At 49.5% G+C, this 15,138-nt stretch overlaps 5 protein-coding genes and 1 non-coding gene across 6 annotated transcripts; 3 read left to right on the top strand and 3 right to left on the bottom strand.

Annotated features, from left to right (window-relative positions):
- The first annotated feature begins 182 nt into the window (after positions 1-182).
- On the top strand, positions 183-2,739 carry FVEG_03911 (hypothetical protein). The gene is made up of 4 exons (XM_018891579.1): positions 183-1,099; positions 1,150-1,588; positions 1,636-1,805; positions 1,864-2,739. Exons 1-4 carry the CDS (start codon positions 532-534, stop codon positions 1,887-1,889), a joined length of 1,203 nt encoding a protein of 400 aa, XP_018748122.1. The 5' UTR covers positions 183-531; the 3' UTR covers positions 1,890-2,739.
- Positions 2,175-2,259, bottom strand: FVEG_15365. Its single transcript has one exon. It is a non-coding gene; the product is annotated as a tRNA-Lys (tRNA).
- Positions 2,740-2,828: 89 nt separating the features above from the next.
- On the bottom strand, positions 2,829-3,695 carry FVEG_03912 (hypothetical protein; the record flags this gene model as incomplete). The annotated part of the gene is made up of 1 exon (XM_018891580.1): positions 2,829-3,695. One exon carries the CDS (start codon positions 3,693-3,695, stop codon positions 2,829-2,831), a length of 867 nt encoding a protein of 288 aa, XP_018748123.1.
- A 1,267-nt stretch (positions 3,696-4,962) lies between these two features.
- Positions 4,963-6,193, top strand: FVEG_03913 (hypothetical protein; the record flags this gene model as incomplete). The annotated part of the gene is made up of 2 exons (XM_018891581.1): positions 4,963-5,133; positions 5,201-6,193. 2 exons carry the CDS (start codon positions 4,963-4,965, stop codon positions 6,191-6,193), a joined length of 1,164 nt encoding a protein of 387 aa, XP_018748124.1.
- A 950-nt stretch (positions 6,194-7,143) lies between these two features.
- On the bottom strand, positions 7,144-8,675 carry FVEG_03914 (hypothetical protein; the record flags this gene model as incomplete). The annotated part of the gene is made up of 5 exons (XM_018891582.1): positions 7,144-7,661; positions 7,731-7,795; positions 7,844-8,203; positions 8,254-8,381; positions 8,526-8,675. 5 exons carry the CDS (start codon positions 8,673-8,675, stop codon positions 7,204-7,206), a joined length of 1,161 nt encoding a protein of 386 aa, XP_018748125.1. The 3' UTR covers positions 7,144-7,203.
- Positions 8,676-11,470: 2,795 nt separating this feature from the next.
- Positions 11,471-14,941, top strand: FVEG_03915 (hypothetical protein). Its single transcript, XM_018891583.1, has 2 exons — positions 11,471-11,821; positions 11,871-14,941. Exons 1-2 carry the CDS (start codon positions 11,698-11,700, stop codon positions 14,756-14,758), a joined length of 3,012 nt encoding a protein of 1,003 aa, XP_018748126.1. The 5' UTR covers positions 11,471-11,697; the 3' UTR covers positions 14,759-14,941.
- The last annotated feature ends 197 nt before the right edge of the window (positions 14,942-15,138 follow it).

Below are 15,138 nucleotides of genomic sequence, written 5' to 3'. Positions count from 1 at the left end.
GGTTTCATGTCGTCTCACAATCTTATTTCCTTGTGACATCTATGAATGATTCACTGGCTCGTCCTCGACACATCCACGTCTGATGCTGCGGTGAGGGGGAGGGGCTCTTGCAGCGCCAAGGCCATCCAGGTCCCTTGGCGTTCCATCCGTTGGTGTCATGAGGGGGGTTTCTTTCCAGCGGCCTCCAGGGCGTTCATTCCCGTCACTTCCAGGGGGCTTTTCAGGAGAGCTCAGGAGAGTTCAGGGCTGGTGAATCAGGCCCGCCTCTCCCGGACTAGGTTCTGCCCCTCCATCCCTTTTGCCCCGCCTCGCAATTAGCGCCCGTCCTCCAAATGCGGCCCAGCTCAACTGCAGCTGCGAGCTCAATTCCATTGCGAGACTGAAGTGAGGCTGCACTCTGTGCTTGTTCCTCCTCTGCGGCTAAGACTCAAACCTCTCGGGCTCCCTCTTGCATCCTCGTTGTTCTCAATTCTCCACGTCAACTGTTGCAGGCCCCGGAGTACCAGTTCACTTCTCACACAGCACATCAGCATGTCCTACTACCCAGGTCAAGGATATCATGGAGGAGGAGGCGGCGGCGGTTACGGATACGCTCCTCCTCCTGGACCTCCTCCTCCCCAGCAAGAATACGGCGGTTATTCTGGAGGCCACTCTGGAGGTCCGAGATATCCTCCTCCGTCATACCCTCCTCCTCCCGGCCTTGATGCATACGGCTATCGTCTCCCACAAGGCCAGCACCACTATGCTGAGCACGCTCGAGCCGGCCCACCCCCTCCATCTACGCCCCAACAATTCGGTCACGGAGCCCCCGAAGGCTATACTTTCCAATACTCCAACTGTACCGGTCGTCGCAAGGCTCTTCTGATTGGCATCAACTACTTTAACCAGGAGGGAGAGCTTCGAGGTTGTATCAACGATGTCCACAATGTGTCGGCCTTCCTTGTTGAGCGATATGGCTACAAGAGAGAGGACATGGTCATTCTGACCGATGATCAATCCAACCCAGCCATGATTCCTACCCGCGAAAACATGATTCGCGCCATGGGCTGGCTTGTGTCAAACGCTCAGCCCAACGATGCCCTGTTCCTCCACTACTCTGGTGAGTCTATTCCCTTCGTTTGAACCAAACTGTCTAACACTCCCTTCAAGGTCATGGTGGTCAGGTCGAAGACTTGGATGGCGATGAAGATGACGGATACGACGAGTGCATTTACCCCGTTGACCACTCCGAAGCTGGTCCCATCATCGATGATGAGATTCATTTCCGTGTCGTGAAGCCCCTTGTGCAAGGTGTCCGTCTCACTGCCATTTTTGACTCGTGCCATTCAGCCACGGTTATGGATCTCCCATACGTCTACTCAACAAAGGGTGTTCTCAAAGAACCCAACCTAGCCAAGGAAGCTGCATCAGGCCTCTTCGACGCCTTTAGAGCATACTCTAGTGGAGATCTTGCGGGCGCCGCTGGCTCTGTTTTCGGCTTGGCGAAGACCGCCTTCCGAGGTGATGATGCGTACGAGAAGACCAAGGACACGCGAACATCGCCGGCCGATGTTATCATGTGGTCAGGAAGCAAGGATGACCAGACATCGTGAGTTAATTGACTTATTACATGAGGTATTACTAACGTCTTTGCAGAGCCGACGCCACGATTAATGCTCAGGCGACAGGCGCCATGTCGTGGGCATTCATTTCAGCAATCAAAGCAAATCCTAAGCAGAGCTATGTCGAATTGCTCAACAGTGTTCGCGACATTCTGGAGACGAAGTATACCCAGAAGCCACAACTGTCGAGTAGCCATCCGATCGGTAAGCCTGTATTTTTTCTGATATCCTCCCTGCATAAATTGCTGACTTGAACATTTAGACACCGACCTTCTGTTTATTATGTGAGGGATTGGAGTTTGGGCCAATATGGCTCAATACAGCGAGCAGACGATTTGGCCTCGCAGTGGAGGATGCGACGACTGGTGACAGCAGCATCTGATGATTAAGTTTCATGAATGAACGTATGAATGGATGAACTTTAAAGGCTTCCCAGTGGATGAGGGCCGCACACCAACCAAGTGATACGACATGTCTCCCTACAAAATAAAGGGAGCCATCTGTGTCCCGTCCTGGGATCTCAAGATGAACAAGACCAAAAAAAGGATTCAATCGTATCATTTGCATAGGAACAGCCCGATGCGGGGGTCGAACCCGCAACCTTGAGATGGTGTACTCATTTAAGAGTCTCACGCTCTACCGATTGAGCTAACCGGGCCTCAAACGAGGCTTGCTTATTGACGGAGGGTTGCCGAGAGTTAGGTATATGTGATGACTACTCAACATGAGCTGTAGATTTGATGATCATCCTTGTGCAACACGATTTCCAAGACAGGCCAAATCGTCCCGTCTGACCTTGAGACTTCAACTCAGCTGTATGCTTGAAGCGGTTGCCTGTAGTCAAGGCCTGTTGAAGGCTTCGTGGCGTTGACAAATGCCAGCAGATATACTGAACCATTCTTGCGAGCATGTGCCGAGATGGATCTAAATGGTTGGTAAAGGCAAGTAATTGAAATCAAATTCAGATTCAGGATCATTGCCGGTCTAAAACCAAAACTCAATTAAGAAAGAAGCTGAACTGCACTAAAATGATGTCGATCAACTTGTTACTTAATCCCGTCTACACAACATTGCTAACACTTCCTGCCCTGCACAATCTGACCCCTTCTATTTCCCCAGTCTATCCCGGTCTATCCCAAACAGAATGAAAAACATATAGAACAAAACACATGAAAGTTTCACACCGTGAGGCCCATTAAGAGTGGCGACCAAGCCGTGGAGCAGGTCTTAGATCAACTGATCCAGAACCACAGCCCCCGTGGGGAGATACGGGAGGCGGCGTCCTGAAAGATAGTTGCAATAGAACCCGTCATGCGCCGACCAGGCATTTATGGGAACGGTTCGTGCATGCTCGACGACCGAGCGGTGTCGGTCATTTAGGCTCATCATGATGAGAGCCCATATGGCCAGATTGATTGTCAGCGTTCCTTCGCCGCACGCACTACGCGGAATCGCGTTCCACTGGGCGCCAGTTTCCCTTCCATCCAGCGAGTGGAAGCGAATGACAACAACTTCGGTGTCAGTTATCGCAAAAGTATAGCGAGACCCGCTGCGCTGCGCGTATAATCCAAGGTGCTGGATAGGATCCATAGAACCGTTTTCAATGTCCATGGAACGCCAGAACTTTGAGACGTGGACCATGCTAGTGACAAGGTTTCCCCGAGGCACTGTATCAGCAAAAATCGTCAAGCTAGGACTGAGAGCCTGTCCAACGACTTGCGGACCAGCTAAAGGTATATCCCGATGCCACTCAATGGTTTGAGAGAATCCAAGTCTCTGGCCAAGCACACGCGCGCTCTCGGACACCAGCGGACGCAAAGTGGAAATCATCGCATCGAGGGCGTAGTTTCGGAGCTCGGACTGGTTCCGGAAAGACTTGTCGGCTCCTTGTCCTGCGATCATGTTTGAAGGCTTGCTCAGCAAGTCTCCGTAGGCATTATTGATATCAATAATGTTGAAATCGGTCCAGTGAGTTATATTCTCGGGACGCATAGAAATCATGGTAGGTGCATTCCGCGACCGTTCAAGTCTGGTGTTGTCGGTAAGGATTGTGTTCCTGGTGGACAGGAGACTGAGGATAGATGGATGATCCATAATTGGTCAATGGTTCGTTTGTGTTGACTATGAGGAGCACCAATACAGCCAAAGAAAGGAAGAAAGGGAAACTAGGCAGGATGGTTCAGGTAGTTCTCGATGAACGTGTAATAAGATAGAGAGTAGAGTTCAGCCAGAAGGAGTGTTGTAGGTTTAGGACGTCGTTTTATAGTAATGATAGCCTGGTTCCAGGACTCTTACACGTCAGAGTTGGGGAGGGTTACCAAGAAGATTAAATCTTCAGGACAAAGGCTTCGTCACCGTAACATGAGAATGCGGTAAAGTATCAGCTAATTCCAGCCTTCAGGAGAAAAAACACAGTCCCAGGCCTGCACACCTGGGCTTGGCTTGTTACACCAACAAGTAAGTTGCTTGACAGATCATCTTGAGTTATTACAGTAGGGTCCTGTAAGGTACATAATCTGTTTGCCTTGCCATAATGTCAATATGGGACTTCGGAATGGTTCGTGCATCACCTAGCGGCTGGACTGATCTGATTGATCATATTTGAATGAACGAATGGCCCCCCTTTTCTTTCCCTTGCCTTCCATCTACCTGCGTCTTTGCCTCCTGGTGATGCTCGAAAGGTTACTCCAAGAAAACGTTATAACCTTGCACTGAGCAAGGCCTTTCGCGCGAGGCTCAAGCTGACACAAATGCACGTATATGAGATTAAACTCCATTGTCCACAATGAAACTAACATATACAATCGTTAGCCGTTTGGTTTCCGTCCTGAAATTAGCGAGCTATATGTAAACGGGGCTAGGGGCCGGGTGACTGCCACACCACGCCGGCAGGAAACACAAACATGGATGTGTGAAGTAGCAAGTTTAATGAGGCTTAGTCGATAGCATCTCTTTGATTCGATAATTCCTGAGCCCTAAAGATAGGCACACTCTGCTCCGCTCATTTTGGCTGCCAATAGTGCTGGTGTCTCGTTTTACTTAGATGCCTACATGGTTAAAGATCCCGTCCTTTGTTCACAAGTTTGATATTCAAAAGCCACAACTTGTTTGCTTGGACCGTGCATAGCTCGTGACCGTTTTTTCTTCTTTATTTGATTTCATTGAGCCACGTCTCTGAATTTGCGAGTTCTTCACTGTCTCTGCTCCCCTTAACTTGTTCTTCCCTCCTCCTACGGCCTACCCTCTCTACTTTTCGGTAGCAGACTCTCATTCTGAGTTCCTTTCAGAAAACTTTAGATACCTTGAGTCGATATTTTCCTCATTACGAATCAACACACTTCCCTGCCCTGCATTCTTGGTCATGCCTCCTCTCAAATCGCTGCCTGACTGCGAAGGCCCAAAGCTGGAGCCCTTTGAGCACGACTTTGAAGGGGATGACGTGGAGTTTCTCAAGATCCTCGAACCCGACTGTGCTGCACACAGTAAGATTATCAAGACGCGAATTGGAGACAAGATCTATTCTATCAAGTTCGTAAGTCAAAACAGTTAACGGCGGCATCTACCACTGGAGCTCGAGATACTAACAGCCTCCATTATAGTTCGTGTGGGGGGAATCTTTCGCCCAACCTCCTTACACTTCGGTATATGACTACAACAAAAGGCCCTATGAATGCTGCAAAGGGTTTATGTATCATTTCACGCCTTTCGAAAACGAATGCCGGGCTTTCGGCAGGCTGAAAGACGTTGGTCGGGAGGACCTTGCGGTCAAAGTTCATGGATATGTCGCTCTCAACTGTACCGACGTCATCGTTAACAAGCTACAGGCTGCAAGGTCTAAGATGATGGATCCCTATGCAAAGCTGGAATGGTTCCTCGCAATAGACAATGGCGTCAGCATGGGAATAGTCAAAGACTGGGTAGACGAGGTGGAATACGATGACGAGGATACCTATGATCTTTATCAACAGGTGGCTCAGGTGTCCCATTTCTCTCGTATGCTTGAGAGACTCCATGAGCTCCACAAGCACGGGATAGTTGTAAGGGACCTATCTGATCGGCAGTACGTCAACGGCACGCTCATCGACTTGAGCATGGCATCCACGGTCCCTCACCCATTTGGCCCAGACCCATCGGGCTTGGGAGAGCTCTGGCAGCCCCGCTGGACGTTCCAGAGCTTGGCTGCTTGGGATCTATATTGCTTCCAGGAATATGTCATCGAGGCTTGGAAAGAGGGCCTGGCCCAGCTCCTCAAGGCTAGGCCCGGAACTAAAGGCTTGAGAAAGACTTGCTGGATCCAAGCCTACCGTCTCCCCAAATACACAAAGGAACTCCGGCCCCGCGGTAGGTGGCGTCAGGACGAGGAGCAGCAGCCATATCTACCTATGCTGAACTATCGATACCTAAAGTTTGATATGATACAAGCACCTCGACATGACCCGCTTGACTTTGCCAAACATACTCCGGTCGTCGATACTGCCCAGAAGCGGGTGACATATGGAGCAAAAGGCCGAGGTGTCAAGAAAAGCGTGGCAAAGAGGAAGCAGGTGAAGGGCAAGATGGTCAACAAGCCAAAAGCTCCAAGCTCCAGATAAGATCTGCGTAGCGATACAGTCAAGAAGTGAGGGTTGGACTGTATCAGTGCCTAGTCCCTTTCTTGAACCAGCTCATTCAATTTAGGGAACAATTGTATCTCGGCCTTGGTTGGATAGGTTCATCTCTTGAACATCGTTATAGGTAAGCGACTTTGATAATAAGAAAATGCAATGTAATATCTCCAAGGAGCACAAATTGATCTTCATTCATTCCTGGTCTTGAGTCAACTGTCGAGAAAAGAGACAGCATTTCTGGACCCCAACCACCTAGATCAGCTCGGCCGGCTTTAAGCCCGACATGTTATGTTGAACAGACCTCTCTCACTTCTTGTGCTTGTGGGTGCAGATAAGCGAAGAGAGGCTAACTGCATATGGTGTTATGAACCGCTCCGACACGGATTTACAAGAGCCCTGCAGCTGCAGCGTCCGATCTGTACTGTACTTCCCCGTGTGTGTTATTCTCTCCATTGGGGGCCGAGACTTGCAACTTGGCCTGGGCTGTCATGATACATGTCGATTGGGCTTGATGTCTGGGAAAAACAAGATTTGGAGCTCAGTTGCAGGCCGAAACATGGCGGTCAATCGCGACGGTGAAACGTTGCGATGCGTTTATTTGGACAAGCGAGCTTATGATTGATCCATTTTAGACGCACGACGGTTTGCCCAGGCCATGGATGTTGCAAACGAATCGGCTTATCTTGGTGTAGGTAACCTAGCTATGAGCAGCAGACGTACCTTACCTAGCCTGCACAGTAGGTAAGGTACCTTAGTAGCTTCGTCGTAGGAGTTACCCGAATCTGATTGACTTGACGTCACTGGCACTATTGTATATTGAGTTGTAGGTAAGTACCTAAGTAGTAATAAGGATAGAGGTAAGCCCAAATACTTAAATAACTTACCTTCATCCTCATTTTACAACAACATATTTTCTCTAAATTATAAGCAAGTAGTATTATCATTCGTTATAAATATCAGTGCCGTCATTAGTGTTCCTGTTGCTGGTACGATTTTCAAATCCTGTTCTCACGAACCTCAAAGGTTGTCACCTTGACGATCCGTGAATTGTCACTGCCAAGCTGCCCCGTCAACTCCTCCTCGCTCTCATTGTCCCTCGACCTCCACGCCGAGACTCCTTTCTCAGCAGACGATCTGCTCTGGAAATGGTGCTCCCCAGCGTAAGCTGCCTGGCCGTCTCGCCCGTTGCCGTCCAGGTCGTCCTCCCTTGCGAATGTGGCGAGGCTGAAAAGATCGCGATGCTTATTGCCGCTGCCGTTGGTACCCTTTGTAGGCCTGAACCCCCCAGAGCCCATTGGCTGATCAGTGTCCCGCAACTCAGACCGTCCCGATGTCGTTATGCCAAGCTTGCGGCCGAGTAATCGAAGCAAAGGCCGCAGCGTTGCCAAAGACCCGGCCGTGACGGCCAGACCTTGTTCTGTTGTCGACCAGATCGCGATGTCGATTGTTGCCCCTGTTTGGGTTCGTTAGTTGTGACTCATGAATCATCGTGTTTGGAGTTGGAGTCGGAGTTGCGACTTACATAAGAAGTCTGGGTTCTTGAAGTCTTTGACGAAAGGGAATCGAACGACAACCGCTGCGCTTGCCCTGTAAAGTGTGAGCTCATGTCTCTTGTAATGATGGGGGTATACCAACACGCAGGCCATAGCCATGATAGGAATCAGAGCCAGCTTCGTCTTCCTTCCCATGTTGAGCTTGAACACCAAGAACATTGGTAGGATAGCACAAGTGAAGTCTGATATAACACTGAACACACTGTATAGATAAGTGAGGGCCATAATGACCTCAGGCTTGACGCATTTTCCAGGTTGATCTTGGTTCCAGAAGTACGAGATCGGCGAGCATTGGAAGAGAGTGACGAAGAAGAAGACGACTCCGGTGCAGACAGTAATGGCCATGACGCCATAGAGGATCCATACGTCGAGTTTTCGTGTCGTGATTCGAAGGAGTAGGTAACCAATTGAGATCTTTGAAGATATCATCGTGAGGCAGTACCTATATGGACGGTCAGCTTGGTAAACAAGGCCCAGCTGGAGGTATCTAACCATAAGTAGCACCACCACCACCACTTCATTGCTTGCTGAAAGTCATGAGGGTCGAGGTCGTCTCTGTGTCGACCTGTGCCGTGCTTCACACCGAGGAGGGCCGACATGACGAATAGGAGAAATGTGATCTATGCAGCCATGTAGTCAGTATATGTTGACATTGCATTGTACATATGTATCATTTCAAACAACATGGAGTATTCATAGTCTGATCAATTGCTGCGCGACGTGATCTGATGTTGAGGTGCCGTTGAAGTGAGCGAGCGACTTACGAGAGCACTACACATGAAACAGTCATCCAATCCAAAGTTTTTGACCAATCTCACGCGAACATAGATACGTAGTGCGACTGCTATCACCGAAGAAACGGCAAGAGTATAGCAGACAGCCTGAAGCTCAGGGCCTCTGTTGGGGACAGACATGGCTGTCGATGAGGTGAAGCCAGGCTCTATCCTGCTTCACTTTAAATCCTATGGGCATAAAGGGGAAAAGAAACAGAAAAAGGTATCACAATGGGAAAAGCAAGAATGAGTGATTGACGATAAACGAAAGGATCCAGGATCCGGCAGATGCGGGCCGCAAGGAGTTCGTCGCAGATATATGGGAATTTTGTATGTACTGCCTGCTAACGACGAACCAAGGGGTCGGGACCTACAGAACCCAAGTTGTCGGGACCAGGCCAATTCTGTCTTACGGCCCTTGTAGGTGTGTCACCAAATCCACCGTCGCTCAACTCAACCCTCATCTCGTAGCGCAGTCCATACGATCTGCACACTTGGGCAGCCATGCTATTCGCGGGATCAGCGGGCGTGCCTCGGTTTGGGGCCTCTTCGGGGGAGGGGGGGGGGGTTCAACAGAACGGAGAGCGCCTCCGGGAGGGGGCAAGAGAGAGACCTTGCCTCGAAACCCCCTGGCATTAGCTTCTGTCTCGCGTGTTTGAGAAGAGAGACTGAGGGACATGCAGATGAACAGATTCGTCTCTGTGGAACCATGTCCGGGTTCGTTTGGTGCTTTCGTAGATGGCTAAGACCTAGAACAACCCACTGACAGACAGATAGACAGATGGAACTACCGCTAAAAAGACCCAAGGCTAAAATTAAGCTGATGTGAGAGCCGAGGAACGGATGTCAAGTCCCAAATTGGGCAAACAATTCACTAGCAGCCCCGAGAAAATCCCCACCACCTTTTTTAGGTTCTCACTGTAGGTTCTAGAGGCTTCAGCCTTTGACAGACTTGGCTCTGTGTCGCTATAAGCTCTCGCAACGCCACCTGCGACCGACTCCGTGTCAGAGTTTCCTCCTCGTACCTGACCTGTCCTGAATCAGTCAAGAATTCCAGTGTCGGCGCCCAACTCCGAACTAGAATCAGTAGCCTCTCTAGCCTCTCTCTGCTGTGCGGAGACCACTGCGCGCCTGCAACTAGGCAAGCATCTAGTGCGAATAGTCAATCGGCAGTTGCAGCTTGTATCATTTCGACAATGCTCTCTCTTTCTGTCGTGCTTGCTTGCTTGCTTGCTTGCTTGCTTTTGCGAATGAGCCGTCCGTGTGTTTGACTCGTGCGCACACTAACCATTTACAGGTGATAGATCAATCGCTAGATCGCTGGAATCCGCGTACCAAGCAAAGACCCCTGGTCCTGGCCCTGGCTCTGGGACCGATTTTCCTACTCTCTCCCCTTACTACGACCGAAGCGAGCACTGATCATCATTAGGAGCCTCAGATTTGCCCGGCCCTTTCCTACTTCTGTCATGATGGCATTGCATTGTTTGTGGGGAGTTGAAGATCATTGCTGTTCCACGGATAAACATATCTCAAAGGAAATACGTTTCAGAGGCGCTGACATCCTATCCTGGTCTTTCTAAGCATTGAGTAATAACTCATGGTCAAAGCGAAATGCGCAAATTTCCCTCCCTTGAGAAAGGCACAGACTATGGATTGTCTGGCAATACGCACAGATTATCGGGAGCTACGCTTCAGAATCATGCCATGGCTGAAGTCTCTTTTGACCTCATGTGCGTGCTGTGCGTGTGCCTCGATTCAATTCCGCACTGAACTGAACTGAACTGAACTGAACTGAACAGTCGATAAACTTGAAACAAAGTCTCGATCGACTGGGAATGCCCGTCCATCGACGTCGCTTATTGACTTTTGCAAGGGAGAGGCCACGTGCATCTGCGCGATCGGTGGCTGCAGGGGAAAACGCCACTCCAGGTTGCATTTTCATGATAGTGAGTTAATGTTATTCTTTTGGTGCTTCTCTTGTCTGCTCTCAGTGGCCAGTTTAGTTCCATGGATCAAGCCTCAATTGAACTATTTAACTCGCCTAGAACATCATCATCTTCTTCTTCTAATAAGGTTATCGATCATGATACGACTTTATACGACAAAATATAGGTATGGGCGGAATTGCGGAATGTCATCGTACAGTGAGTCTCTGGATTATGCACCCAGGATATAGGCAGGGTTTAGAGAAATTGGCCGGCTGTGCCGGTCGCAGTACGGAGTACTCCGTACACAAGGTGAGATTGGGAACCCGTAGCATGCCATGCATCGGAGTTTTTTGACAATCCGGAAGGTATTCGTGATGCGCGCGATGCTACTGTGTAGAGATAACCAAACCAGAGAGGGAATGTGCTGTAGATCTCATCTTGACCGATAATCTCGCGGCCCAGCCCAGTACCGGAGTAAAATCTCAGACACTAACAGGGGTTGGGCCCCAATGTCTCGCATCGTCCAGAGATCAGTCAGAAACTCACTGCAGATTCAAGTAATCATTCATTGCAGATCTTTGGTTATATGATCGGATTTAATCAGAGACGTGCACATGATCTTCCAGGACTAGCTAGGTAGTTAACATTACTCCGTACCGTGGGCGGAATCTCAAGGCTTGACGCGATGAATTATTCCTCCTCTCATATGCATGAACTCCAATGCAGGGGATTCTTCAGCAATGAGCCACACTAGCTATGCAAGCACCGTCACAATAACAAGCCACTTACAGAGTACCACTCACGCAATTTTCCGAAGCCTCTCCCTCTGAACCCTTCATCACCCCAAACCAAACTCCAGAGATGGAAGAAAAAAGAGAGTTTACCCTATATCACCCCTGCCCCCGCATTCGGTTGACCTGGGGCGGGGGAATCGCGGGGATGGCAAATGGTAGTAATGGAAACACGAGAAAAAAATGAGCCGAGAATGGGTTGGTCAGTCAGGTGACTAGGCAAGAAGGAGGCGTGGTCACATTCACCCCCATAATCTCGAATTCGGGAGGGTAATTTGGCCTGAAGGCTTTGAGTTTGTATACCGCTTCAACCGACAGTCTGTCGGCGGTGACCGATATAGCGACGCGCAGAGGCGTTCTCGCAGTGTCTGGGAGTCATTCAAAGACGTGCTGAATCATCAGAAGCACCTCTAGCCGAGGCACGACGCCAGATCACCAGCCGCGATGGCTTCATCACCCCCGCGCCAGAAACGCCGGAAGGCTTCGTGCAAAGAGTTCCAATGCACCCACGAAGGTTGCGGGAGGACATATTCCCGAGCCGAGCATCTTCAGCGGCATCAACTCAATCGTTAGTATCATCCAATTACATCAATTAACCCCCACTGACGCCGTTATAGACTCCCCCAAAGAGATCTACTACTGTGACTATCCGGATTGCTCATTTACTTTCGTTAGGAAAGATCTCTATGCGCGCCATAAACTGAGACACGAGAGACAAGTGCAGCAGTATGGAAACGGACGCCTTTCTCAGAGGCCCCAGAAGGAGTTTTCTAAGTTACCGAGACAGCGGAGTGAGAGGTACTCGTTCAGTGAGGATGGCTCGGCATGGAGTGATACCCAAGATGAAGCGAGAGAGACACCAGCAAAAGAACGACAAGCTTCAACGACTCGAATGTCCATGGATGCATCGGCAATTGACCCCAACAACTCGAAACAGTTCGGAGTTGACGGAGGACTATCCCGACAAGACTCTGGCCACCGAAATGACCTAGGGAGCGCAGGTGCCTACTATGCTGACCAACGACAACTCGAAAGTCGTGGATCCTCGCCAGAAAAGCAAGCCATAAGCACTTTACCGTCGTTCCGGATCGATCAGATGCCTCCTGCTGACATGTCCATGCCTCTGGCAAGTCCTGAATTGACTACTCGCCCGGAACGCCCTCGCACACAATCCTATGCCATACCAAATGGATTATCAACGTCTAATGAACAAATCATGGAAGAGCAGCATTTCGGACTCTCACCATCTAGCACAGACGAATTCACAACGTGGCTCTTCACTGGTCAAGGGCTAGGCTCCAACTACAACAATTTCATACCAGGAAACTTCGGCATGGCAGGATACTCGAACAATTTTGGCCAGCTATGTACGGATTACACGGCTCAACCAGGTATGATGGGCGGTTCTTATGTTGAACCTATCAACAGCCTGTGGTTCCAGTCAGAACCGATGACGATGGCTACACCAATGGCTGATGTATCGCAATTTGGAAAAACTGGTCTTTCAGAGCACAAGAGGCAGTCGCTGCTTCATTATATGATGCAGCGATTCAACGAGATCAGTCTACATGGAAGCAGATCAGCAGCGGATATCAAGGATGAGATTTTTGGCAGCGATACTGACGCTGAAAACCATGTTCTCAGCCACGTTAACGTTGAACGTTATCTCAACTCATACTGGGACAACTTCCATGACCAACTACCCATCCTCCACCGCCCAACGTTCATCCCGGAAACCGCCAATGACTTTTTGTTGCTGGCTGTTCTTATCATGGGAGCCTCGATGCTGGACAAAAAGGGAGCATCTGAAGATTCCGTGGACAAAATTTCAAAATTCACCACGTTTGTCTCCTGGAACCTCCGTTGGCAGGTCTTCATGCATGCGGACTCTCACCCACCTGCAAAACTCTGGGTCATCCAGACACTATTGCTCCTGGAGGTGTACGAGAAAATGAACGCAACTCGAGTTCTCCATGAGCGTGCCCATATTTACTTCCCTACGACTTTATCGCTGATGCGCAGAGGAAGTGCTCTAACCGGGAAGCAATCTTCATATGCCTCTCGGGTTCCAACTCCGATGGGTAGTCCTAAGATAGGATCTTCGAGACTATTCCCTGGACCAAACAAACCAGAGTTTAATTCTTCACCTGAAAAATGGTGGGATCATTGGATTGCTCAAGAAGCTACTCGGCGAGCCGCCCTTGCTGCGTTCATCATTGATGCTACGCATGCCGCTCTCTTCGGGCATACACCGACGCTGGTGATCCATGAGATCAAGCTTCCTCTTCCTTGCGACAACACTCTATGGTCTTCAGACTCACCATCGGAAATCGGCTGCGTTGAGTCAAGTCTTCACGCCAACGGTGTCACGCCTATCACTTTCCTTGACGGACTACAACGCACGCTCAACGGGCAAAGAGTAAGAACAAGCCCGTTTGGAAGAATTGCACTCCTCGCAGCGCTTTTATCCGTAACATGGCAAATGCATCAAAGAGATTTGGACCGTTCAACACTTGGGACCGACACCATACCTGGCGTCCAAGAGCGATGGCGCCCAAAGCTTCTAAGAGCTTTTGACTGGTGGAAGAAGGACTACGATGATGGTGTTGCTCATGTCAAGCACGCTGCTTTTGATTGGCAGAGACTAGGTTTGAGCAGCAGAGGTGGAAGTGATGATGGTGATGCCATGGAGACACTTGGCACAGTCCTTTATCATCTTGGTCACATTACTGTTTACATCAGTATGCCAGAGCTTTGTATCTTTGCAGGTGTTCCTCAGATCCTTGGACGCACTGTGTCCTCTGTGGACTGGAGACGAACTGAGGCCAAGATCAAGGAATGGGTTGCTTCGCCCGGAGCTATTGGTGGAGTGTATCACGCGCTCCAGCTCATCCGGCTTATTCTTCTTCAGGAAGCGCCCAGGAGAGGCGTGACCAAGGATGCTAGTGGTATGGCAACAGCATTTTCCCCATCTACTTATCCCAAGTACGATGCTGGGAGCGATAAGTTGCTAGTTAGGGCCTGGGCACTTTACTATGCTTCTCTCGTATTATGGGCATATGGATATGTGCAAGATGGAAACATCGAGCCGTTCCCAGATCACCTACAATACCCCTCCAGCAGCTATGGTATACCAACGATGGCCACTGAGGCTAGTGTTCATTCATCCTCCGCTCAAGGCACTATCAACACTCCTCAAGGATCTCATCCAGATCAGACGCCAATGTCATCGAACCTGGACTACGAGGCGTTGAAGCGTGATCGCCATGAGGATCTTCGGACATATCTACAAATTATGATACCTCCCACCATAGACTCTATCAAAGCTTTTCACTTGCACCAAAACCAAGCTGGCGTGGTGGGAAACAGAAACAAGATCATTGGCCTTCTGAGTGTTGTTGACGATGCGTTGACCAACACGCGTTGGGAGCTTTTGTCTGAAGCAAGGAATAGGCTTAAGATGGCAGCGTCAATGATGCAACAGCCTCGTGAACCAAGGATGTGAAAGAAGCTGGGTGTGTGATTTTTCCAAAATATATATTTATATATTTATGTCTGATGAGCCTGGATACCTTTGGGATTTGTATAGTATCAACATATAGCGGTTTGGCGGCAGTTATTGATTTTGGCATTTTCACATATAGTCAGACCCTAGTATATAGTTTATCTTAAAGTTTATGTACGTGAGCCTTATATCGAAATTGGATTATATCTGATAACATAAACTTCAACAACTGATGGGATATTTCGTCATATCGGAAGCACCTCCGATGCCTCGGTCATATTCTCCGATGCCGGATCCCTCATCCAACGTCCTCGAAGACACCATTGACTCACGACTTAGACCATCTTGCTTGGCCATATTGGCCACAGCGATGGATCGCA

This window comes from Fusarium verticillioides, chromosome 2 (genome assembly GCF_000149555.1).
Source record: "Fusarium verticillioides 7600 chromosome 2, whole genome shotgun sequence".
NCBI lineage: Eukaryota > Fungi > Ascomycota > Sordariomycetes > Hypocreales > Nectriaceae > Fusarium > Fusarium verticillioides.
The sequence above is the reverse complement of the archived record's forward strand: the minus strand, read 5'-3'. Positions and strand labels throughout refer to the sequence as shown.